Source organism: Cnephaeus nilssonii, assembly GCF_951640355.1.
Source record: "Cnephaeus nilssonii genome assembly, chromosome: 2".
Lineage (NCBI taxonomy): Eukaryota > Metazoa > Chordata > Mammalia > Chiroptera > Vespertilionidae > Cnephaeus > Cnephaeus nilssonii.
Genome location: NC_137073.1, coordinates 98,969,351 through 98,996,104, shown reverse-complemented (window position 1 = coordinate 98,996,104; position 26,754 = coordinate 98,969,351). Strand labels below are relative to the sequence as shown.

At 39.8% G+C, this 26,754-nt stretch overlaps 1 protein-coding gene across 1 annotated transcript in view; it reads right to left on the bottom strand.

The window, feature by feature from the left end:
* The window catches only part of MARCHF11 (membrane associated ring-CH-type finger 11), a gene marked incomplete at both ends in the record, with an annotated part of 95,145 nt that overhangs the window by 11,268 nt on the left and 57,123 nt on the right, over positions 1–26,754 (bottom strand). The window contains one exon of the mRNA XM_079796502.1: positions 8,378–8,570. Coding sequence (XP_079652628.1) covers positions 8,378–8,570 — 193 coding nt within the window. The remainder of the gene's footprint in view (positions 1–8,377; positions 8,571–26,754) is intronic.

The following is a 26,754-nucleotide window of genomic DNA, read 5'->3' as shown; positions in this document are numbered from 1 at the left end:
AAATGTTCATTAGCTTCAAGAGACCATGAAAGGCAAGTAACAAAACAAATTCCCTTCTATTTTATTTCCTGGGGTTTTAAAAGCAGCAATATCACCACAACTAACATGATAATAATCTTTAGAAAAATTGGTAAACATCAGTATGACTAAAACATACAAAAGCCTATAATTTGTACCTCCAGAGCAAAGAGATAATAATAGCCTATATCTCAAAACATAAAGAATACACATTTGTTTCCTCTCTAAGAATTTTGAATTACGGTACAAGCAGCCACTCTGCCTCTCCCCCCAAAGGGCCTGACCAGGATGTGCTCAGAAATTAGAAACCTAAGGACCCAAGGCTGAGGCTGGTGTTGAAGAACAGACTTCTGATTGCCTTGCATCAGAAGCTTTGTATAAATGAAATTGAGGCATTTCCTGGGACAAGAAGTTCGCTAAGATATTCTGAAATTGAGAAATAATGACCTGTGCTTATAAAGGAATTCTGCTGTAAGAAGTCGTTCCAAATAAGCTAGCAGAACATGCAACTCTGGGAACAGTCATGACTGCGGGGTGACAGGCCCCTTCCCTTCAGCATGGCCAACCTCACAACCCAGTCCTCAGCCTGGGACGAACTTTGAAGGGAAGCCCAGAGGGGCTCTGGGCCAGAGTGGAAGGTTTCTGTCCACCCTGCACTAACTGGCAGCTGTGCAAAGGTCTCCTAAGTAGCCAAATTGTAGCACTGAATGAATGTAGGTCCCTGATCAAATTATAGGTCAGGAAATGGAATCATTTCCTGGAGCAAAGGTGGCTGGTAGTCTTTTTGGGTCAAGAGGAAAATTATGATATGAAGATTCAACAAAGAAATACTGGGTGAATCAACTTTCCTAGTTATTTTTGCCGAACAGTGTTTGAGTTTGTGTTTGTGTTTGTTTTTCACACCCCTATGATGCATGCAGACTTATCCACATTAGTGCTTCCCCTGAAACTCAGAATGAGACAAGGGCAACACCTTCTGCAATGCATTTTCTTGCACTGTATTCCAATGAAACTTTATTTATGAGCACTCAATTTTATATTAAGCTCCCACTTAGGCAGCTTTCTGCATCGCCCTCTGTGGCTGAATGCTGACTTGTTGACTTTCCTGAGTGAGCTCAGGGCTCAGACCCAGACTTGGTGGTGGTGGTGGTGGTTATGGGGATGGGAGGGGGTGAAGTGTGATGAAAGGTTGGATCTGGCTTCCAATATTTTGTGCTTTTAAAATATTGACTGTACACAGATTGGAAGCCTTAGCATAAAACTTTCTGGCAATTTTGAATGGAGTGGGGCAGGTGTGGAGGTTTAGGCAGCTGACAGCTATTGTCTCTACTCCCCACAGGGAAAGTATTTTCAATGTGGAGATGACCCGTGTCCAGTCACGCTGGATTCTGTGGTCCTGGCTCTCCTTAGGGAAGGTAAGGAGAGAGCTTCCTCTATCAGACATCCACAAACACCTCTGCAGGACAGCACCGGAGCAGGCCCTAAAAAATGCCACCAACATGCATGTTCTCCTGGTAACCTTACATTTTCACTTGGAATATTTAATAATTTTATAGATATCATTTTATATTTATCTATAAGTATTTGGCAGCTTAAAAAAATGCTCTCTCTCTACAATGACCCAAGGGAAGACATTTTGCAGACCTGGCCGACCACTGCCCTTTGAAGCACATTCATCTATGTGGTTGCCGACCCCGTGTGGTGGCTACGCAGGAACTGGAGGCTCTCCTGTGCTCTCCTGCCAACTCATTTTTTTCCTGCTCTAAATTTTGGCATTTCCATTCCAATGCTAATCTCTTTCTAACTCTTTCAGCAAATGTGTTTTCATCTAAAATACTTTAGAAAATATTGTCAGGTTCTGAATCATGCTGAGTGAGAAGTACCAGAGACCCTGGAAAATTTTAAACAGGAGGGAGTCTAGAAGTCATATTTTGCTTGGAATGCACTAGAATTCTTTTCTGTAGTTGATTTACTTTCTTAATTATGCTTTGCTTAAGCTAATTGCTTTGTGCTTGTTGAAAGTGAGACACAGGAAGGAAGATGACCTGAAAGCACCATTTCAGGAGGAAACGACCTGGCATTAGACAGGCAGACAACTGATCACCCTCAATGGCAAGAACTCATTTGTGGTAACGGAGACTCTGATTATCCTAAAATTATTTGTCACATGTCTTCATCTTTCTTCATACACTATTAAAGAATTAGAAAATGTACATTTTAAATTTTATGTCCATAAAATGTTAAATAAGGTGTTCCTTTTAGCTGCTTTGCCTGGAGGGGGAAAAAAATGAGCAAAGTGAAGCAATATCAAAGGCAAGAGAGAAACATTAACTTGGCTTTTAAAAATGTAAACACATGTCTGATATCATCGGTCTAAAACCATAGGAATACATTGTGTTTATTTATTGTCCTGAAGTTCTATAATGAAATGTGAATAAAAGTTACCGACTGGGAACTCTAAATAGTCTTCCTGTGTGTACAAGTTTCCAAGTGGCTTTAGCTAGATATATTACCAACTATGAAGAACAGATTTTTCAACAGGGCTATAATAATAGAGATAAAATTTACATGGATTTTTAAAAATGTATTTAGATTCAAAATACAGTAAAATAAAACTTTATTTCGGAGAATATGGCGTTTCTGCTGAGGAGCATTTTTTTTCAGTATTGACTGTAATTGATACAGCAAGAAGATATTTTAATCAGATCCTCACTCTGGTACATCTCCGGCTATTTTTTTAAAATTCCCTAATCTCTGCAGCTTTCCAAAGCAAGACAGCATAAACAATCATAATATACTTTATTTCAGTACTTTAAGAGAGCCCTGAGAAATAGTTGTGGTTCCTGATGGGAAAAGTGTGTGTGTGTGTGTGTGTGTGTGTGTGTGTGTGTGTGTGTCCTCCATTCTGCATGCTTGTGCTTTAATTTGAGAAATAGAAACATACAGAAAACAAGCAATAACAGAACCAGTACGTTAGCCACAGAGCCAAGTGACAGAGAGAAGCAATTTTTCTTAAAGCAATTTCAGGGATCACTTTCTACACGAATCAAAAAAGGGATAGATTGAAGCATGAAATCCCTTCAGGGTTAACAGTATAATAGAAGAAACTGGCCAGGAGCTCCTAAGGGCTCGGGGGAAGGCAGGGTTTGTGAGAGGTGGTGATCTCTGACTTCGATCACCCTTGCTGGATTTCATTTTTCAGAAAAAATAAGTGGCGTGTTAACAACACAGATCATTGGCCTGTGTCCCTGCACATCACACCCCTGGCATCGAAAGACACCAGGCAGGATGACCTGCATATTCACATGGCCCAGTGTGGCCACTCTTAGATAAAACTGCCCTATAGACTGAAATAGTCACAGAATGAATTAAGAAAACCACTCTAATGGTGTTAAGTATAGTTGCAGCTACCAATGGCAACGTCAAAATGTGACATCCAGGCTTGTCAAGGTATAGGAAAACTGGAACTCCCGTATATTGGGAGTGGGGAGGTATAAACTGGTAAGCCTTTCTAGGGTGCAAAATGTTAACATGTGCATATTACTCAAACCAGACTTTCCACTCCTTGGAATCTGGCCTACAGAAATACATAAGAGGATGTCCTTCACAGCATTGTTCATAAAGGCAAATATATCCATCAACAGAAGAAGAAAGTTCAAGTAAATCACATACATCCGTTCTATTGTGAAAAGAGATCGAGATCATATTGTTGAATGAACAAGACTATTTGTTCAACCATATAAATAGTTTTGATCCCGCTTATACGAAAAATGTGAAAGTTAACCTAATGAAAAAGAGCATCAAGATGTTGAGAGGGGATGTTTCTTCAAATAGTCCATCTTAAACTTTATATATTTCAGAATTATAAATACAAAGGTGTCTTTTAATTTGAATCTGTATATATTTACATGGACAATTAAGAAAATTTTTAAAAGAACAAAAGTAATCCAAGTTTTTAAATTTTGTAATCACAATTAATTAGTTCCTTCCTTTAGTATCTCAGGGAAGACTTTCCAGACATGGACTTGGCACCACATTGTGGTGTTAATGAGATTAGGTATAAGCACTGCTATATCTATTTCAGGAATCCCACTAACATAATAGGGTTTCAGTTTTAGTTCATTGCTTCTACAAGAAACTCAACTGACCTCTACGCTACCAGACACTAAGTGACTTGGTTACTGCCCTCCCTCTTCAGATGCAAGTGAATCAAATGACTCCCTGTCCTTATGGCCATCACTTAGTCCCTCAATCTTTGAGTCACTCAGAAGCACATTCCTCTGTGGCCCAAACTTGCTTTGAATCACAGGACCAATGGAAGTGAGAGCCTTCTATTTTCTCTATGTGCAAAGTGCGGAGTAAAGAACCAGATGCTGTATGTACCCAGTGCCATCTGCCAAGCACTTGCTCTTCATTTCTGAGTTTGTTAACCTTCCTTTGTCCACTGTGCAAATCTTCTTAGGAGGGAATCTGTTTTGCTTATTGCTTCTCCCTAAATTACTGGCCCTGGGCTACCACATTTGGGTGGTTTCAATCCTTTAGATTAGTTTTCCTGGTGCACAATGATAGTCTGAATGCCATCTATTTAAATATTTAAAAGAGCTCCCCAAATATAATGTAAAGTGTTCTCTCCTTATACCTCCATTTCCGTAAGACATGTCTCCTTCTTATGGCTCTCCATCTACCTCTTCACCACCACCATCTCACCGTTAGTCTCCTTCCTTCCCTTAATCCTCTGGAACTCATTTTCACTTTATTCATCTCTTGTGGAACAGTTTCTTTATCATGTAGGAAACACAACCTATTTATATGGACATGGTGCAGCTTGTTAATCAAATTTTTATGCATATATCATTCCATTACCTAGTAATCTGTCCAATATGGTAGCCACTACCACATTTGGCTATTTAAATTAAATTTAAATTAATTTAAATAACATTAAGTTTAATATTCAATTACTCATTCTCACTAACCACATTTCAAGTGCTTAATAGCCAAATGTAGCCTGTGTCCATGGTACTGGACAGCATAGATATGCAATGTTTTCATCATTGTAAAATGTTCCATCCATCGGACAGTCCTGGTTTGGGTATTTCAACTCTAATAGTACCCAGACCCTTGGGAGAATTCAAAATTTTAACAGCAAAAAGAAACTGGGTCTCAGGAAAGCAGAAAACTTATTAATAATGAATGAAAGCAACAACAAATTCACTGTGTCTGGAAATAAGTAAATAAATTTCCCATGTAAATAAATTTTCTACAAATACTGACATTTCTATTTAATAATCCAATAAGACTCTCTTCCTAAACATGACATACATTGGCTGGATTATAACAATTTTTTATTGTGGAATAATCTGTAGATTTTCAGAATTATTATTGAAAAAGAACATTTATGAAGCTGCCAACCTGCTCTTCTCATTTAGGTATAAACAAGTCTGAAAAGCTTGGATGAATAGGAATGTAGGAATGTTTTCAACTACTTTAAAGCCCTCTGAATGGCAAGCCAGTCTTACATCCTCCAACAGTGACAAGGGGCCATCTCCCCATTTGCTAAGCATCTATTCATCCATCAGCCTGCTTGGCTCTCACTTCCCCTCATGAAATCTGCCTGAATCCATCCACTCCTTACACATCACACCCCAGCGTTAATCTCTCCCAGCTTTGTCCAACCACCATCTCCTGTGCATACTTCCCTACTGTGCACAACTCACTGCATTCTGGTTACCTACTTACACATCTGTCTGTCCTGCCTGAGGGCTAGAAGCTCCTTGTGGGCAGGAAAGTTACTGACTCTTACTTTTATTCTCAGCTTCTAGCACGATGTCTGGCACATAGAAAGCTCTCAATATATATTTATTAAACTGAGCTAAGCAAATTGGGCTGAGAGCTGCAAACCTGCTTTTCACTCAACTCTGACTTGAAGTCTTGCTGTCAGGAGTATTTGAGGTATAATCAATATAATCTACTTTGTCACTGTCTACACTTAATTAGCAGACATTTGAATGAATCTGAAATGTTAGCTATGATCTGTTTGGCTATTGTTAGCCTCCCTGTATTTGTTTTCTTTACTATAGTAGTTTTCTCACTTCTGAGGGAGAAAAATAAGATTTTCTCTGGGCCCAAACAGACTAAATAATAAGATTTCCAAGTAAAATCAAGAATGTTGTTCAATCTGAATTCTTCCATATTTTTAAAATACACAAATAAATAATTGAATAACGGCACTTATATTTGATGAAACAAAATACAACAGTATTTCAATATTTAAAATGTATATAAAAATTCACTCTCCAGAGTGTCTCCAGGAAAATGCCCATTGGTTTTCGTTTCTAAGAAATTTGACTTTATAAAATGGGAAACACCTCTATTTCAAGACAGAATCCCAAATATGTCATATATTAGTGAAAGATCAATTAGTTCAAATGTATGTGGTTTTTAAAGCAGAATTCTAATATTCCTGATTAAAAATCTGGCATGAGCAATCAAAATTTGAGGAATAATATACGAACTGTGAGCTGTGGAATTTAGGAAAAGAATTTCCTGACCAGGAAACCCAGGGCCCTTTTTAGTTCATAGCAAGAAAGTCAAGTGAAATTCCTCTGCCCCTCCAGGCTGGGTTGGGAGCCTGAGGGTTCCTTTGTTTTTTACCGCTCCTTTGAATATTAATGGGACACCACATTTTACAACATTGATGCGGAAACACAGAAGAAACACGATCTCTGAATTTGTTGAGGGAGTTGTAGAATAATTTGGTAATTCTCTTTATTTAGAGCACTACCCTAGAGGTTACATTTGTACAGAGAGTTAGCATTTCCAAAAGCATGCATAGGCATTATCACACTTAATGCAAACTGTTCATATACATGATTAGCTCAATTATTCAGGCAACATCTGTTCAGCTTACATATTATTCATGACATTTCCCTGCCTTCTTTTTTTTCCTTTCTGGACTGAAACGTGATCATTTTCTTTCTTATTAGCTTTGTACTAGTGACAAAGGAGAAAAATAAGATAAGGAGAGGGAATTCAGGCTGATCATATTTTAAAATTTATAGAGTTCTTTTAGGAAAAAAATGACTTAGAATATAAAACTGCGGCTAAATTAAGGCTCTGGTGAGTAGAGGCCATCATTTAAGTTACTTAAATTATTTCAATGTTTGTGATTTACTCAAATGCCCTTAATTTACAACTTGCAATTAATAACATTATTTATTAATCATTATTTCCCTTCTTTAGGCCTGTGAGCTAGGGATGATTACTCCCATTTTTGTAGGTGAGAAAACAGGGATATGGACAAAGTTGATATGTCCACGCAGAGGCCAGGAATTGAGGCCTCGTGATCTGATCCAAGCTGAGCATCCATTCCCTGAAAGCAGTGCATATGAGAAGGTGTAGGAGGCTCCTAAAACACAGAGAGGCCTGAAGTTTCTGATTGGGCAGGTCTAGGGTGGGACCTGAGAGGTTGCAGATGCTGCTATTGCTGGTGCTCCTCCGACCACACTTCGAGAACCAGTTTTAAAAACCATAGCTGCCCACCTCAGCTCTTTCCACATCCCCCTAAACTGTAAGCCACATCCGAGCAGGGAAAGTCTCCTTGGTACAGTGTTGCCCCTCCCCATTCCTGCCCCCCATTGTCCACTGGTCGCCATCAAGGCGCCTGGGGCACCTCACACGCCACATAAACACTGTATGTATGAGTCTGCTCTCATTTCTCAGGGAAACAACAGATCAGTCAACTGTGGGATCTGTTTAAGCGAAAACGTTTGATCCTTTTTCTCTTTTAGGCCACTAAATTTAATAAGCGAAACAAAGAAGCACAGGACAGCTGTGCCTAAGTCCCTGCCTTCGGGGAACCTGAGTCTCCGAAAACTGCCCCTAAGTCCCTGCCTTCGGGGAACCTGAGTCTCTGCCCCCGAGGGAATCTGAGTCACCATGCCATGAGGTGAGACCTCCAGGAGTGGGTCCTCTCCCCAAATGCACAACATCACCGCTGGCATCCATCAGTGCTATCCCAGCTTTGTGAAGGGCGACTGATTTTCTCTTATTCCTTAGAAATAAATGACTATCCTTCTATCACCCACCCTAAAAAGTTTGACTTCTCCTTCCTTTACGTTGCAAAATATGTCACTTAAAATGGGCATGTTCCTGTTCACTTTTTTAAACTACTTGGGAATGTAGATGCTATGCTTTTAGAGAAAGGTGGCCAGGTTGTGACACCCCAGGTAGTCATTAGTTCACTGGAGAACCAAGATCGTGCGAACCACGACATTCTACATCACATCCAACTGGCGCAAATATAATAGCTGCAAGAAATGGGTTACTGACAGTTTGTTAACGTGTAACGTCATGGTCTTACCTATGCACACTAGATCCATAAAACCATACATTCCATAGCAGATTTGAAAAAGGATGTCCTTCCTCTGCCACACTGCATAGGGGCTGAAGGCGGACCAGAGGAGCCAGGTCACACTCGCTATTAAGAACAGGGATCCTAGGATTACAGCAATCATCTGAACTTTCTCAACCAGTGTTATAGAAATGCTTTGCCACTAAAAGAAAAACAGAGGCATGTAAGAAAAAAGGTGCTGTGTATAATTTAAAAAGCAAAAAAACAAAACAAAACACACAAAAAAAACCAACAACCATTTTCAGCCCCATGTTTCTCTTTATAATGTTAGGCCCTTTTCAATCTGATGGGCCCCCAAATGAATTTTCCCATTTCTTCCAGGCTGTACAAAATAGAGAAGGAGATAAATATTAATGAGCTGCCTTAACTTCATTATTTTCAGTAATTCACCATTCTGTAAGTTTAATCTAGTTTTAGTCCAGATAACAGCACTGACAGCGAATGGCTGAGGAATATTTAGTACCTGGGAATTACATTACCATCTTTCATGCATGCAGAGAATTTAAAACTCTGAAGGAACACAGGGAAGACACCTCGGTTTGGAAGTCTGTTTTACACTTATCTTATTTGGCTACTGCAACAAAAGGGATTTCTTGTTTTGTGAGGAAATGTGAAAAACAAATAATTAGGTGAAATAGCAGCAAGAGCTGAAAAGGCTGTTTAAGGTAAAATACTAGAATAATTATAAGGGAACTATAAAATGTCATATTATCTGTTATTCATAAATTTCATATACTCAGATATTATTGTCTTTTAATTATAGGTTAATCCATGAAGCCATTTTTGTCAAGATTTAGAATTTGTACACAAATGGAGAATCTCTGAAACTCACCAACTGTATAACATTACACTACTCAATGGGGAAGATAATTTGAGAGAATTTACAGCACAAATGATCAAACAATTTTCAAGAGTGTTATCGACTTGAGATAATTAAATAGTCATGTTCTCACTTTTGTATAATTGAGACAGAAACAACACTAAAGTTGCTGTCATGGTTGGCCAGTAAACAGTGAAACACAACCTGTAGAATCGAAAGAGCTCTGGCTGTTGCAACGCATGACGTGTCAGAAGAATTCCTGAACAGTTTAAATACCTTTAAAGCCAAAGGAGCTTAAGCAACTGGGTGAATCTGGTATTTTCTTAAACTCTTCACTTACCTGAAGTCTGAATATGTGCACCCCCAAGTCTATCACTACCCACAACTTCCCTCTCTCCCTCCCACTGTGTCGCTATCTCTTCCATCATAAAAAATTTACATATAATATTTAAGTACACATTTGACCATGCATACTCATCATACTCTTAAATTCTACATTTATGAAAGATTACATATCAAAATGCATTAGAAATATTTCATTTTCTAGTCATTTATTTTTTTTCCTTTAAAAAACAGAACCAATGGACAAAGTTTGGTGGAAATTCCATAAGAAAGATATTTCTAACCATCCTAAGACAAAGATTCATTTATTGAAAAATGGTTCTTGCTTTTCACAATTCTGAATGAATAATAATTAACCTGGATCAACATTATTTTATCATAACCAATCAACCAATGTTGTATTGCAAGCATGTATTTGAAGTCAGCTTTTCACTCACTGCCTGACATAATTTTAAACACATTAATTTCAAACTGCTGGGCATTTGAATTTTAAACCATTTTAAATTTGGTTTCACCAAACAAGTGTGAATTGTCAGTATCGGTTGCTTTTGTTAAGTTTTGATGCTCACTAAAATTTGCATTGAGTGTATCCACATGATAAGCAATATAGAAAACTACTTCCAACTTGCACCCATCCTTGATGGGCACTACCCTGTCTGTATGTATTAGGTCACCCTCTATCAATTTATTAAGCACATCAGATAGATGAAAACACAGCATACGTTTAAATCCATGAGGCAAAGGTGTTTGGCAGTAATCCTTTATATCCCAGATTCATTACATAATTTTAGTGGAGTTAAATTTGGACAGCTCAATAATGTATGGTTAATTATATTTAGCTTCAATTAGGCTTACTAATTAATTGACCCAAGACTGCCTGCATGCCAATTCAGTAACAAATGGTGGCGGGAGGCTCTACTAGACACTTGGTAGGGATGGTTTGATTGATGTGGCTAAGCTGTCTCCTGGGACACAGGAAATTGTGGTGGCTCAGTCTCTGAGTCAGCAAGACTCTGGGAGGTTGGGGGGAACCTCAGGTGGCAGGCTTCTGACACGTGAGGCTTAGCTGTTCCTTAACAGAAAAGGTAAATGATTAAAGGGACAGACTTACTAGGAAAAAGATGTTGATGGTGATACCAAATTTAAAATGGTTTAAAATTCAACTACCTGGCAGTTTGGAATCAAATTTATGTCAGGAAGCAAAGAAAAAAAGAACTCAATGACAGTACATTGGGAAACTTAATTGTTTACTATTAACATAAACATAATCTCTCCTGTGGCTCTACGAATTTGAGATTTTTGAAGTTTATTTTTAAAGGAGGATAAACTGCTCATATCTATAATGAGCTCACTGAAATTTTTCATTTTATATCTCTTTGCTAACAATGCAAATCTGCATGGAAGTGCATTAATGTGCTTCATAAACCAATAAGATTAACACCATTTCACTGAATAGCCAATGAGAACAAACCATTATTGAAACCAAAATTATTAAACCAATTGTGAACACAGGCATTTCCCTTTGAACACTGAAAGTATCTTGGCAATTTGTCTACCAAATAGGGATCTTTCTTATTTTTGCCGTTATGTGCAATAAGTGGAATTTGTTCACATTCTTTCCCCAGGAAAAATAATACTGCTTCCCACCACTAGGAAACACCCACCTACATCCTGGCGTGGACATTATCTACAGGCTCAGCCCAAGGAACTGCGCTAATGGACCATTAGCTTGGACAATAAAAGCAGAAGGTGAGTCTCCTGAGCCCCTCTCTTTTCCCTGACAGTATCCAAGGCCGGGATTTCAGTTTGTAAGACATTTCTGAATCTTAAACAAAATTTGCCAACTGATGATCACACTTTCCTCCTCTAAATCTTGAGATATGTGTATGCACATATATTTTTCCACTTAAATTTCTTCCTAAGATTGAAAAGGGAAACAAAAGAACAATAACCAAATTGGCTCTAAATAATTGCTGTTATTTTACTTCCATAACATTTGGATATGTGTTGACACTTTTATATTTCTGAAGAGCTGTTCAATTTTATACAAATGATGGGACCTGTTGTTTCTAGCAAGGTGGGCCATTGGCTCCTCTTTTGGAAGTTCATCATCATTTAGTGGACTGGAAGTCATTTAATATTTAAGTAGAGCTAATATATGCCAGGCACTTTTCTAAGAGGTTACATGTCTGAGCTAACTTAACCCCCATGACAACTCTATTAGGGAGGTACAATTATAATCCCCATTTTGAAAATAAGTAAATTGAGGCAGAGAGGTTACACAATTTGCCCAAGGTTAATCTTCAACCTAGTGAGAACTGGGAACTGAGATACAAACCCCAGTAGTCTGGCTCCTAGGGTCATGCTCTTAACCCTTATGCTACACTGTGTAATAATTCCACCGAGCTCTGATAATAATTAATTGCACACGCTCCGTCTTTGCAAGTGCCAAGGCAATTTTCCTGATTAAAAGCGTGGAGTCTGTCCTCTCTGAATCTACTGAAATAGATTTTCAGCTGTTCTTCTAGCTGTGAATCATTCCGGGATCCTCTGTGTAACTCCCAAGTCTACGTTGCTAATGAAAGAACTGCCCCTGCTGGGTGGACTCTCAGCTCCATCAAGGAGGGCTCAGTGGTCATGGTTCAGCACACATTCCCAATGCTGGCACATTACTGTAGCAGGAAGGATGAAAGAAAGTATGGAGAAATATTACGAGGGAGAGAGGGAAGGAGCAGGGAAGGAAGTTGGAAGGAAGAAGCAAAAAGGGTGGGAGGAGAGAGGAAGAGAGCACACTCTGACTTCTTTGGATTCTCCCAAGTGCTATGTGCTTTTTACTTTGGCCCCTCTCTGCCTCTGAGCATGCTCCGTCTTCAGCATGCAATGCCCTTCTCCCCTTTTGCACCAGATGAGATCTTGCTTCCATCCGCAACAGGTTCTAATGCATCTAAACCTACCCGCCTCATGTTGCTCCTCTTTTAAGCAGAATCCCTCTATCTGGATCCTGCAATCCAATGTTTATACTTCAGTTTACTTCTGATTTCTTTCTCACTTGGGTCCCAGATAGGTGTTTTAGCTCCTTGTTGTCCATGGACTGCAGGTTTCATAACAGGAGAAGAGCAGTCTCATCTCCCTTTACGTTCACCAAGAGCTGAACACACTGCTGGGGCTCAGGGCAGGCTGCCCCAAATGGCATATTGATTACTTTGAATTAAAGTTACTTGATAAGCAACCAGTGCAAGAAGAGCATGTGGATCCTCCCTGCCTTGAATGCAGGATATAAATCTCTCCTGTGAAAGGGGCCCTCCACGCTCTAGTGGGGAGGGGAAGGGAGGGGGGAGAGTCCTGAGAGAGACACTTCACCACTGAGTTAAGGAATCCAGGGCCGATATCATCAACAAATCAACAAACGACAAGTGTTGGCGAGGATGCGGAGAAAAAGGAACCCTCGTGCACTGCTGGTGGGAATGCAGATTGGTGCAGCCACTGTGGAGAACAGTATGGAGTTTCCTCAAAAAACTGAAAATGGAACTCCCATTTGACCCAGTAATCCCACTCCTGGGAATATATCCGAAGAAACTAGAAACACCAATCAGAAAGGATATATGCACCCCTATGTTCATAGCAGCACAATTCACCATAGCTAAGATTTGGAAACAGCCTAGGTGCCCGTCAGCAGATGACTGGATCAGAAAACTGTGGTACATCTACACAATGGAATACTATGCTGCCATAAAAAAGAAGGAATTCTCATCATTTGCAGCAACCTGGATGGAATTGGAGAACATTATGTTAAGTGAAATAAGTCAGTCAATGAAAGAAAAATACCACATGATCTCACTCATTTATGGATAATAAAGAACATTATAAAATTGAACAAAAAGATAGATACAGAGACAGTAAAGCATCAAACAGACTGTCAAATTACAGGGGGAAGGTTAGGGAGAGATGGGGGAGATAAGAGATCAATCAAAGGACTTGTATGCATGCATATAAGCATAACCAATGGACGCAAAACTCTGGGGGGTGAGGGCATATATGGGAGTGGGGTGGGGGGGGCAATGGTAAGATATGTACACATATAATACCTTAATAAAAAAATTGGAAAGAAAAAAAAAAAAAAAAGGAATCCAGGGCCGAGAAACCTTGTTACTCCTTTCTACCCAAGCCCAAACTGTGTTTAGATTCCTCACCAACAAGCATACAAACCTAAGTGTCTCTGTTCTGTCACTTCTTCACAAAGTTATTGTTTCTTGGCCTAAAAAGTATAAAAAGCTGCTGGCTGGTCAATCTGAGAGTATCGTTTTTGATCTCCTGTGGGCACATATTACATTGGTTTTTCTCCTATTAATCTGGCCTTTTTCAATTTTATTATTAGTCTGGTCATAAGAACTCAAGAAGGGGAAAGGGGAGAACACCGAGTAAATGCTTTAAATACACCGTCTCCTGACTAGTTTCCACCGTCTATCTCTCTGACTTCCAGACTGACATCCTCTCCACATCCATTCTATCACTACCCACAGGATCAAGGTACAGCTCTGGCCAAACCACCAGTAAGTAGAGAAGTGAGAATTTAAACCCAGAGCCGTCTCCAAAGCCCAGGTTCTTTCTAAAATGCCTTTCTCTCTGTCTGGACATAATTATACCTATCTAAAAGGTAGTTGTAGAGACAGATAAAAGGCAAATATGAAAAAAGCAGCTAAGCAGAGTGCCAACTGTGTCTGACCTATAGCTTTCTAAATGGCATCCTCAAATTTCTTGAATCTGAAAGTTGCAGTTTGTTAAATGAGTATTAACATAAAGACAGAAATCTCAAAGAATTCTTTCTTTTTAATTTTAATGACGTTTAAAAGGAATTAAATAAACTCATGTCGGAAATTACTTAATAATTTACATACAACTGTTCGTAGATGCACCAAGTAAGGTTTACTAGTTATAAAAAGATTCAAGTAATACTCATGGCCTAGAATTGAGTACCATTTTGTGTGAGGGCCTGTGTTATGTGGCACTCTGTGAGAAAGTAGATAGGTATCCAATAGACTATAGACTGTGAAACCATGGCAAAAATCATTGCCTTTACCAATGAAATCTTACTAATCAACACAGGTTTATTAGTACCTTCCGAGAAAAAAAAAGGGTAGAAAAGAAAGCTAAGAATTTTCTTTAAAAAAATGATGGGAGCCTAAGCCAAGGTAAGACCAACAGTTTCCCCCGTGTATGAATGTATTTCAACCAGTAAGATAAGAACTGAAGGAAGGCATAATTCAATGAGGCCTCCAGGATGCTATTTAGAAAGCTGTACATGTCACTCCATTGTCTGAAAAAGGTAATATACCTTCTCAATTTAGATCTCAATTTTCTCCCTAAAAATAACAAATGCTCAGAGAGAACAAGGCTGAACTCCGAGAAAGTAGATTCATTCAGTGTGTACTAAATCATTTGGGCTAAAGTACTGTATCCTTTTTGTTTTAACAAGGAAGGCTAGATATGAATCATAAGCTAATAGATTTGTAGTAGAATGATTTATTGTATGCAGGTGACAGGTGGGATTACTCACCAGTGTCACAGGAGAGAACACCTGCTCATAAGAAGTGTCTTCCTCAGTAAAATGAGTTTAGCTAAAACCTATTTTCAATCATCTTTAGATGGTTTTTAAATTGAACCACTAAAGTTGGGACTTGAAATGCTGGCAGAAAAAATCTCAATGTGTAATCAATTTGACATGTGGATACGGCATTCAATTAATTATACGCCTATTCTTTGTAGAATTGTATTTCTAGGCCGCATGTTAAAAATGATTTCACAGTGTGGGCTGTGTCCTCTCTGACTGAAAGACATCTTCATAAACTTCCCAGAGCTGAGTTAAATGTCAGACATAGGAAATTTGCCTTGCCTCTGAGAAAGGTGAAATCTAAACAACCTAGAGAAAATAATTAGAAAAACATAAAACTGTTTCTTTAAAATATTAATAAAATTGATAAGATTCTAGCAAGACTAACCAAGAAATGAAAGATACAATCACTGATCGTACAGATAAAAAGAGGGAAATTTTATAAAAACTTAATGCCAATTAATTCAATAATGTTGATGAAGTAGACACATTCTTTGAAAAGCATAACTTATCAAAATTGACTCAAGAAGAAATAGAATGTATGAATAACCCTATTTAAAATAAACTGAATTTTTCATCAAAAGCCTTCCAGAAACAAATGAACAAACACCTCCAGAACAAGATGGTTTCACTGGAGAATTTTATCAGACATTTAGAAAATATAATATTAATCTTACATGAACTCTTTCAGAAAATAAAGGGCAGAACATTTCCCAACTCATTTTTGGGGGCCAGCATAAACCTGATACCAAAACCTGACAAAAACATTATGAGGAAATAAAAAATCCAGACCAATATTCTTTATAAGCATAGATTTTTAAAAAAATCTTCCACAAAACATTAGCAAAGCAAATCTAGCAATATATAGTGAGTGAAGTTTATCCTAGGAATGCAAGGTGGATATAACATTCAAGTATAAGTCAATGTAACTGACTTTATCAATGAACTAAAAAAAAAAAAAAAGATTCTCTCAATAGATGTAGTAAAATTATATGACAAACACCTATTTATGATATAAAAAAAAAAAAACAACTATGAGCAGAAGGAAAACTCCTTAACCTGAAAAAAAAAATTGTCTGCAAAACACTTAAAACTAAAATAATACTTATGGTGAAAAAAAAAAAATGCTCCCATACCTTCCCAAGACCAGGAACTACACAAAGATGTCTACCCTTATTCCTTCTATTAATTATTGAACTGGATGTCCTGGTCAATAGAATAAAGCAAAAATAATAATAATAAGTATAAAGATTGTAAAGGACGAAGTAGAAAAGTGTCTCTATGTGTGGATGACATAATAATCTATGTAGAAATTTTTATGGAATTGACAAGAAAACCTAATAAAATTAGGGAATTAATTTAGCAAAGTCTGAAAGTATAAGGCCAATAAACAATTATCAATGATATTTAAATACCAGTAGCAAAAATATGTAAAATAAAATATAAAAACAATACTACATTAAAAACAATATGAATCAGAAATTACAGAGGATTAAAACTTTTACAAGTTTACCTACAAATCATTGCTAAACGAAATTAAAGAAGACTCAAATTCCATTTAAGAATTAGAAGACTCACTACTGTTCAGATACTCGCTATCCCCAAATTTAACTTTCACACTTAAAATAGAAGAAAAATAGTATCAGAAAAACAAAGGTTTCTTACAATTGTTTACATTATTGAAAAAAACACACCTACACCTTTAAAATAATCATCAATCAGTTGACATTATCAGTTGAATTTTAACTCAACAGTGATTTAAAAAGAAAAACATCTCCAAATTGTTGGTTGCCATTTCCACAAGAATTAGGCAAGAAAAAACCCTCTGAACCACTTTCTTGTGGGAAACTATCTTCACAAGTGCTCCCTTGGCTGTTGGTAATGTGTATTCTTTGAGGGACAGTGCCTTAGCCACAGATCATTGCTTTACTTAATTAAAATACCTGGAACTAGATCATGTGACCAACAGAAATGCAGAGAGGTGGATGGGCAGCTTCCCATAAGGGGCTCACATTATTGTACTGAACTCAGAACATCAATAATTTTTTTCTTCCAGAAATCCGAAATCCCAAGAGGTTTGATGACCCATGTTTCAGGACTATGAAGGTGTGCTCAATGTGGTTTGCACCTCGAGGTGAGGGTCACCTTGCAGGTTCCTGGGGTTAGTGTCTAGGACTGTTGGCCTGAGCCCTAGAATTAAAGGAGAGAATTTGTCTTTTCCCAGAAAGAAGTCCCTGAGGGGAGATGAGCTCCAAGAAGACTACACTCCAGTACTGAGATTCTTCCCAGCTTTCCCCACAACAACTGGGCTCAACTGGGGTGGACACATGAATAGGCAAGGCTACCCTTTGACTTCAGAGCCCAAAGAATAAAATCCCGTTTGAATCCAAACAAAGGTGAAATGGGCCTGAGGCCACATGCAGCAGCAAAGGGTCTAAGAACCCAGGGGTAGGCCAATGTGATCCAACAAGCTTGGACAGTTTGAAAATTCAATTCCAGAAGGGGAGGAAATTAATTCAAAGTGAAGGTTTAGTTACTAAGTGAGAGGCAAGACTAGCAGAGCCCAGAGACATTGAGTAGGAGGGACGCTAAACGGGAGAGGCATTGGGAATGGCCAGGGACCAAGACACTAATTGCACAACTGAGATGAGCTTTTCTAAGAAACGTCTGTCCAGAAAAACCTTTCCTTTATTATTCAGATGCCAAGTCTGTGGAGATAGGAGCCTGAGTCCTGAAGACTATCTGGCTGTTTCCAGATTCACAGGAAGTGGTAGACCAAAGGGGTAGAAGATGTGACGGTTTCTTATAAAAGATGAGTATCCTTAGTTAGAAGGTTCCATCTGACAGAGAAAAATCTCCCAACTGACTATTAACAAGCACAACAACATTTCAAACTGACTAACAAGCAAGATTAATTTAGCAACTACCTGGTAAGCCTACATAAGGAATACCAAATTCTGGATCTCCGTTAAGAAAACACGTATTTAGTCCTCCATTTTTTCCCTCCAGAACCATCCATTTCTCATGTCTCAATGACATTTCTTGTTCAACTATTTTAATTGTTATAGATTTTCATACTTCTCTAGGGCTTGTCAGTCCAGATTTAGCAGTGCAAAGCTGAAATATAAAGACATTTTAGCTCTTCAGTGCTCAAGAGCTTATATGGCCTTTCCCTCTGTGTGTTAATTCCTATATCAAAAGCAGGTGCTGTGCATTATTTCAAACCAGGGAAATTTAGCTCAAGTGTCAACTGTCTAATATAGTTAATCTTAGTAACCAGATTTTGTCCCAAATGAATTACAAGTGTGTGTCTGCATAAAATGCATTTTTGTTTCATTACTCTTCCCAATATTCGGTATTAATTATGTTTAAACACAAGCTCTTCAGGGAATCTCTATCTAAGTAATTAGTAGGTGGTCATAATCCTATTTTCTTCTCTCCATGAGGAGTTGAAAGCTACCTTTGCTAAAGGAGTTTATTAAAACTCTCAACGCCTGGTACTGTTTTCAACCTTGCTTTTAGAGCAGAATTTTCTTAGAAAGCAACTACCTTCACATTTGAAATACTTCAGTTCATGTAGACCAAACACTATTATTCTCTTGGTGGTTAGAACAGTATCCTTTGTAACCAGGGACCACAGCATGAGACATATCACCACCTCCATAGGCTATACCCAAGGTGTTTACAAAATGGCTTTCTCTTGGTGATGGGGATACAGTGAAATATGCTGAGACAGAGAGCTGTGAACTGGCTCTATTACCAAATGAGGTATTCTTCTCATGAGGACCTCGATATGCAATTATTCTGAGATAACTATGTCAAATGTCATTTTACAGAAAAGAACATTGAGGTCCTGTTACTGACTCAGCCACTTGATGGTCTTACAGCCACTGGTGCAGTCCCCAGAACCTCATTAAAGAAGGAGAGCAAGGCATGAAGGCAATTATTCTAAGATAACTATGTCAAGTGTCATTTTACAGCGAAGAGCATGAGCAAACAAGCTGGTATGTTTGGGAAGCTGTGAAATTTGTATTGTCACTAGAGAGTAGAATCTGTGATGGTTTTCTAACTTCAAATAGCCCATAATCTACTTGAGTGATTAGAGCAATGCACGGGAAACAGAAGGGACCATACAATAAGGCATAAACTGTGTAAAAGAGATTGTGAGTTTCATAATGGGAGTTTGGTAGGTAGGCATCCATACAAGCTAAAGCAATCCAGAATGGCTTTCTGGAGGAGGCAGGCCTCCCTGTCAATAGCAGGGAGAATTTGTAAAAGTCTGAAATAAGACCTTCTAGGCAGGAACAACCTTAGCAAGGCTCCAAGGAGGGGGAATAAACAAGGCATGCTTCTGTGGTACCCAAGTTAAAATAAGGCTGTGTCTGCAGAAGCCCAGAGGAACCATTTGAGAAGTGAAACATGTGGTAAGGGTCTGACAGATTTGGCTATATACATAACATCCAGCAATATGACTAATTTTCTCCCTTTCAGTCCGTGGATGTATGATTATCTGTTTACACATCTGCTTCCCTGACCTCACTGTGAGCTCTCTGTAGGCAGGGATTGTGCCTTATTGATGTCTGAGTCTTTGTTCCTTGGCACAGTGCCATGGCACATTAGCAGAACTTAAGAAACATTAGGTCAATGAATTAGGTTTGGTTTTACTTTGTCTCTCTACGTGACTTGTTTTGACAGCATGAAGGGATCCCAAAAGTCACTTTAACTTTCTAATTCTGGTCCTGGGGTTCTCAACCAAGGCCAATTTTGCCCCATTTACTTCTCAGGGGACATGTGACAATCTCTGGAGACCTCTTTAGTTGTCATGAATGGAGATGGTGCTACTAGCCTCTAGGGCTAAAGGCCAGGGATGCTGCTAAACATCCCACAATGTACAAGTCAGCCCCCACAACAAAAAAACTGGCCCAAAAAGTCAATAGTGCAGAGGACGAGAAACCCTGTTCTAGTCTATTAATTACACTTAAGACTATAACAGATGCTGTGTTAGGATTTTTGGGTGCTTTAGTTGTATTCTCTCTGAACTTAAAGCAGGCTTATATTTTAAAATAAATGAGGAGGGAAGAGCCCAATTCTTTTCAAGATAATTGCTCTTAGTTTCCTGGGAAACTTAACAGCAGTAATGTCCAAAATGTGTCACAGGTCATCTCATCAACCAGAACCCTGCATTATGTGGTGACTGTGGCCTGGAAATGCATGAGAAATGAATGGTGCAGAAAGGACAATGTCAGATAGTGACTAATATGCTGATATATTCAAGGTGCCTAGATAAAAATAAGTTCAAATTCTTTGTGATTCTGTCTGCAATAACCTACATGTATATATTATCACAGCATGCTGGTTTTTTAAATGATAGCTGATTCAATGCACTTAGATGAATAAGGAAAAAGCATGCTCCTTAAGGAAAAATTTCTTTATAACGTAGAGATGAATGGATAAGAACAGAAGGAGGAAGGGAGGAGAGGGAGGGATAGAGGGAGGAAAGAAGGAAGAAAGAATGGATAGATTATTGATAAATCGACAGACAGATAGATGTACAGACAGATGAATAGGCAAGCGAATGGATGGACAGACAGATAGGTGGATGAATGGACAAACAGACTTAGCTGCCTTCATCCCAGGCCATAGATAAGGTCACTATAACATTTTCCTGTATGGCCATCCTGCATTGTGTCTTCAGACACTATAATCTCTCACGTTAAAATAAGTAGTTGGCCTTTTCTGGTTTTGGTTGGGAACTGGAAGAAAGCTATCCAAAAAGTTTAAGATGATACTAACATTCTGGTGCCAAACAACTTCTGAATCAGCCACCGTTAGGTCTCGGGTAGTGCTGGAGGCTAATTCCAGCAGGTCATAAATGCAAGAAGTTCATCAAAAGGTTGGTGGACCTTGAGGCTTCAGCAGGGCTGAAGATACATATTATTGCCTGCTGGAATAGCTGAAAGCATTTCCCCAAACCTGAAAATCTGCATATATTATTGCCTGCTACTGAAACAGCCAAAGGCAGTTCCTCCAACCTGACAATGCCTACTGTATACCAAACCTTACCTTTGATATGTATATATGCTTTGCTTTAGGGCAATTTGTGTTAATAAAAAGCTAGCGGGTCCAGAGATTCAGAGAACTTGCTTACTGAAGCTAGGTCTCCTCTGGCTCCCCAAAATGCCTTCCAAATTAATATTTCATGTCTAGTCTCTATTAATTGACTCGCAGCCCTTCTCCAGATTCCTGAACCCTTCTAGATGCTGAGAAACACTCTGGCAAGGTAGGAGAAACTCCCCTACAGACTAAATGATTGGTTGATCTGGAGAAGAGATGGCTCTTCAGATGGGTGGGAAGAGCAAACCAACCTGATACTGAGACACAGTGGGCACAGATGAAAAATGTGTCCACCAACCAAATTCAGCCTAGTCCATATCTGAACATACAAAGTTTAGAACTTTCTCATAAAAACACATTTCGAAGGAGGCAGAAGGCTCCTCAGAGGCGACTTCATTTTAAAGAAAAGAGTTGTTGAAGCCGTGAACTGCTGTGGCAAGGTCACTGAGCTGGCTGGTGGGATATCAACATGACCCCTGGACTTGGCCCAGTGTTCCTATTACTCTGCCATGTTGCCTCTGAATTTACCCTAAAACATCTTTCTTAACTGGGGCATCTTCTCAATGCAATGGGCTCATGTACTACTCACTCTCAATTCCGTCTTGCCAATCCAAGGGAGCCAGCCCATTACTTATGACAGTGGCAGAAACCTCCTGCCCTGGGACCCAAAACATCAGAGGTTACTGGAGGAGGGCATGGGCCCTCAACCCCAGGAGGGGCCTGGCTGCAGGGGAGGTATTTACAAAGCTGCACCTGTCCTTCTTATGAAATTTCTGTCTATCTCGAAAAAATTCCAAAATAATGAACATTACAGAAGGGGTGAATATGAACTTATCCACATGACAGCTAAACTACCTTTTAAACTACTTATGAACAAGATTTATCTGATAAACGATGTGAAGGAACATTTCTACAGTTTTCTCTCCTCCAGGAGGTGCTTAGAGTGAAAAAATAAACTAAGTGGTTTAGAGAAAAGAGGGCCTGAGGGAAGCACTATTGATTTTTTGGGTAATCTGATCCTGTACTATTGCTTTTTAGGAGGTTATGTCCCTATTCGGGGATAATTGATTCTTCAACAAATTTTGTTGACCAAAGTTTTGTAATCAGAAGTAGGAATGCACAACTAGAACTAAGCATGCTTTGCAATAGGAAACTTGTACCCCCAAATGATCAGTAAATTATTAAATAGCTACAACCATGTGAAATGTGCCCCCACTAAAATAAATGAAGCCTATATCTGGACATTTGGGGGCTAAGAGAGGGAAGAGGGAGGGCAGGCCTGCGATTGCAGTGGGAGCTCAGAATTTGGAAGGTCCTGGGAGGAGGAAGGGGACCTGCTGGTGACAGAACTGATCCTAGGGCAGGACAAGGTCCAGGTGGAGAAAAGAGCAGAGGGTCACACCTGTTTCCTTGTGGAAGCCTCAGCCAGCCTGGGGCAGGGAGGGAGGGGGAAGGGGGGCTGCAGAGCAAGAGGTTCAGAGAGAGCACAATTGGGAGGCGAGGCCAGCTGATGGCCCCTTGTTGTTGACAGGAACCGAGAAGAAAATGTGTTTCCCAAATGGGACTTTACTGATGTGTTCCCCTCAAGGTCCTGGAAAAAAAATGGCAGAACTGCCTCACTGCCCAACCAGTAGATTTCGGGGACCACATGGCACGTGTACAAGAGCTGACATTCTTGGAAGTCTTTCTTTTATAATCAGGAAAAATGGGTGCCTTCATTATTAACATAAAAATGAAATACAATGTGGTTTCTCACATTTTCCCCCTGATTAAATTTACTTTGATTATTTGGATTATTGTTTTAAGAATAAAAAACCTGTGTTGTGAAATCAAAAGCATTTATCTAAGCTTTTCTAGTCGATGGTATTTACCCAGTGCCCTTAGCTGCACACCAGGGCTCACGTTGCTGCGCGTACTTCATCCTTTGGCAGTGACTGAATGTCTGTCATCGGGGTGGTTCATGAGTAAGATTATGAGACTTGACTCTGCAGTAACATTTTAATGGAGGCTGAGATGTGACTTTGTAAAGGGCATTTTGCAATAAGCATAACTTAAAATGAAAGATTTAGCCCATCTACTTATTAAGATAAAGTCTGTGGATCTGATTTAAACCATCACTTTGTGAGGAGTGCCCTCTCATTCCTTCATTCGACTGCTGCCCTGACCTGTACATTCACATACATGCACTTCTTCCCGTGTCCTTCAATCATGTGCAGCTTATTGCCTGTCTGTAGCCACACCACTGAATCTATCTCTATAAAAAGAAACTGACGCACTTCAGCGCCAGGACTTGAGACTCTCTCTCCCTGGGGAATACCCTGCACCCACCCTCTGCCTTCACACACGTGCCCTGACAAAAGGGAGCTGGAACTGCCCACGTTCCCATGCTTCTGATTTCATCAAACAATTCTGAACAGCTCAAATGGGTTTGTTCAGTGCAACCCCAGCCCCTGAATTGCAGAGGACAATTATGGCACGTGATTTAGAAAACAGTTCCTCAAAGAAAGCAGTGCTGAGCTATTGACCTCAACTTGTCTACTCCGACAGAGCAAAAGGACCCTACAGCAACTTGAGAAAAGTTAATCTTAGGCTACTGGAATCATAAGTAAGAGCTGCTATTTGGAAAAATAAGTAAAAACTGCTACTCGGGCCACTGGAATAATTAGTAAAAGTTGCTATCCTCCCATGCATAATGACATGGAATATTTGGAAAGAATTTGAAGTATAACCTCATACAATGAAAAGTTGGCACAAAAGTACCTAAACCTATGAACAAATGTTTAAGAAGCTGGGGTTTGGTACGATTCCCACAGACGGTGCTTTCTCAGACACAGTCCCACCCCCTCATGCAGGGTCCGACAGTGGGAGGTGCTGAGACTTTCTTCAGGCACGGGGACTAACGCTCAAGAGGAAGAGCTGACCTTGACCAGCCCAGACATTTGAGGACAGAGATAATGGGAGAGAACTAAACTCTAACATAATGGCATTCTAGCAATTAGAATCTCAGAGCAATTGTTTAAATTTCTTTATTTTATTTTATTATTATTATTTTTTCATAACCATTTATCCCCTCTATGCCCTCTTCTACCTCTACCTCCTCCTTCCCCACCCACAATCAACTCACTGTTGTCCATATCCATGAGTTCTCTCTTTTTTTTTCCTCTTTTGCTCAATCCCTCCACTACCCACCCAACACCCCATCCCCCACCCATTAGAGCTGTCTGCCTGTTCTCTGTCTATGAGTCTGTCTCTATTTTGCTTGGCAGTTCAGCTTGTTCATTAGATTCCACATCAAGTTAGAAACACACTGAGAAGGGAGATGGGTGAACACTGCAGTAGTAGCAGCAGTGAGGACTTTACCAGAGGAGGAATAAGAGCATGAGAAAGGAGGGGGGTTTGCAACTGTGCCATCTGAAAAGAATGACCTAACTTAACACACTGAGGAGGGGGGCAGCTGAGCCCCAGGATTGCTCTGGAAATTTTCTCAAATTGATTTTCTTCAATATGGAGATAAATAAAATATGACTGAATCGGCTGTGCTATAATATGGCTCACTTGGGAGGCTGTGAATTATTTATTCCTGAGTATGTATCCATTCGGCTTATTTATTCACTAACCCTTTAAAGCCATCTGATAAAATCATGCAAATTTTTCTTAACTCGCCTCATTTGGGTAGACCTTCTTCCTTTGCACTCCTGAGCTCCTTTCATGGGTACATCCGGGGAAAGGCACTCCACTGGGCAGCAGGGGACAGTCACACCCACATTTGGACTCGGTCCCTCAAGAAAGCCACAGGCCCACAGAAAGTGGTGACTGCTCTCTTTAAACTCAACTGCTTCCAAAATAAAGTAAGAAATAAACTTCACCGGCCCCTCCTGTAACTTCATGCTCACTCCATGCCTGGTGCTGCACATATGTTGGTGCAAAGCAGGCAAGCTCCTCCTCAAGTTCCTCCTTACAGACTGGCAGAAGGCACGAATGTTAGACCAAAACCGGCAGAGGAAGGTGGCATGCAACTGTAAATTGTGAGGAGCACTATGAGAAGGCACTGCTGCTTCAAGAAGCAAAACTGAGAGCACTCGTTTAGGCTTGGCGGGTTCTGGGAAGCCTCTCTGATCAAAGGGCACTTTATCCTGAGACCTGAGGGATGGGTAAGCATGAGCAGAAAAGAGGGGACAGGTGTGCCTGGCAAAGGGAAGAGCATCGAAGGTCTTGTGGCGACTCCGAGGAACATGTGCTGCACATGGAATGTGGCAGGTGAAGGATGAGTGACATGAAATGAGCTCCAGGACACAGGCATGGCCAGGGTTGGGCAGAGCCTGTGCATCATTTTAAGGATTGAAGTTTTCTCCCAAGACCACTGGGGAACCAGCCACTAACGGAGGCGCTGCTCCCTTCACTGCTGTATAGAGAATGGATCTGAGCAGGGGAGAAGTAAAAAATCCAGTTAGAAGGTCATTCAACTGTCCAAAGAAAAGGTGGCCATGACTCCGGCCATACAGTGGCTCGAGAAGGCAAGTGGAGATGTGGTACACTGAGATGGGGAGACAGAAGAAGGAGGAGGTTTGAGGGGAAAGACCACGAGTTCTGTTATAGACACCGGATTTGAAATTCCCATGAAACCTTCCAGTGAAGATATCAGGTAGGTTGTTGGATTTATGAGTGGGAAAGAAGTAACATGTCCAATGAGAAGGAAGAAACCGGATAAGAATCAAAACAAAACAGAGCAGTCAGAGAGTTCAACCCCTGAGATAGGAATCAAGAGCAGAGCATCGCTGGCTGTGTCGTGTCTGAGATGTCTGAGGACCCCTCTTCCAGGCCATGGCTGGCTTTAGCAAGAACAGCTTTAGCAAAGTAACAGAGGCGGAAGCTAGCTTAAAGGGGGTTGAAAAAGACAGGAATTGCAGAGGTAGAAACAGTTAAGTGTGGGCTACCCGGTTTACCCTTGAACAAGGAGGAACTTAGGAGTATCGAAGCACCACTCAGTTGAAAACCTGCATATAAAGTTTGACTCCCCCAAAACTTAACTACCAATAGCCTGCTGTTAACATAAACAGTGATCAACACATTTTGTATGCTATATGCATTATATACTCTATTCTTACAACAAAGTTAGAGAAAAATGTTAAGAACATCATAAGGAAGAGAAAATACATTTACAGTATTTATTTTTTTAAATCTGCATATAAAAGAACCTGGAAGTTCAAACCTGTGTTGTTCAAGGGTCAGAGGAGTATGGCTCAGCAAAAAACAGAGCAGAGGCTAGGTGAGTCAAGGGAAGTTTTGTTTGTTAGCCTTTTGCTTTTCCTCTGCTGTCTTTCAGATTGGGGGAGGGGATTATAGAACTCTATACAGTTACCCCTGGGAATAATCCAACAGAGAGGAGATCCTGAAGAGTCAGAAAAGCTAGGAGACAGCTGAGGAGCAGCAACCCTGAGCTGC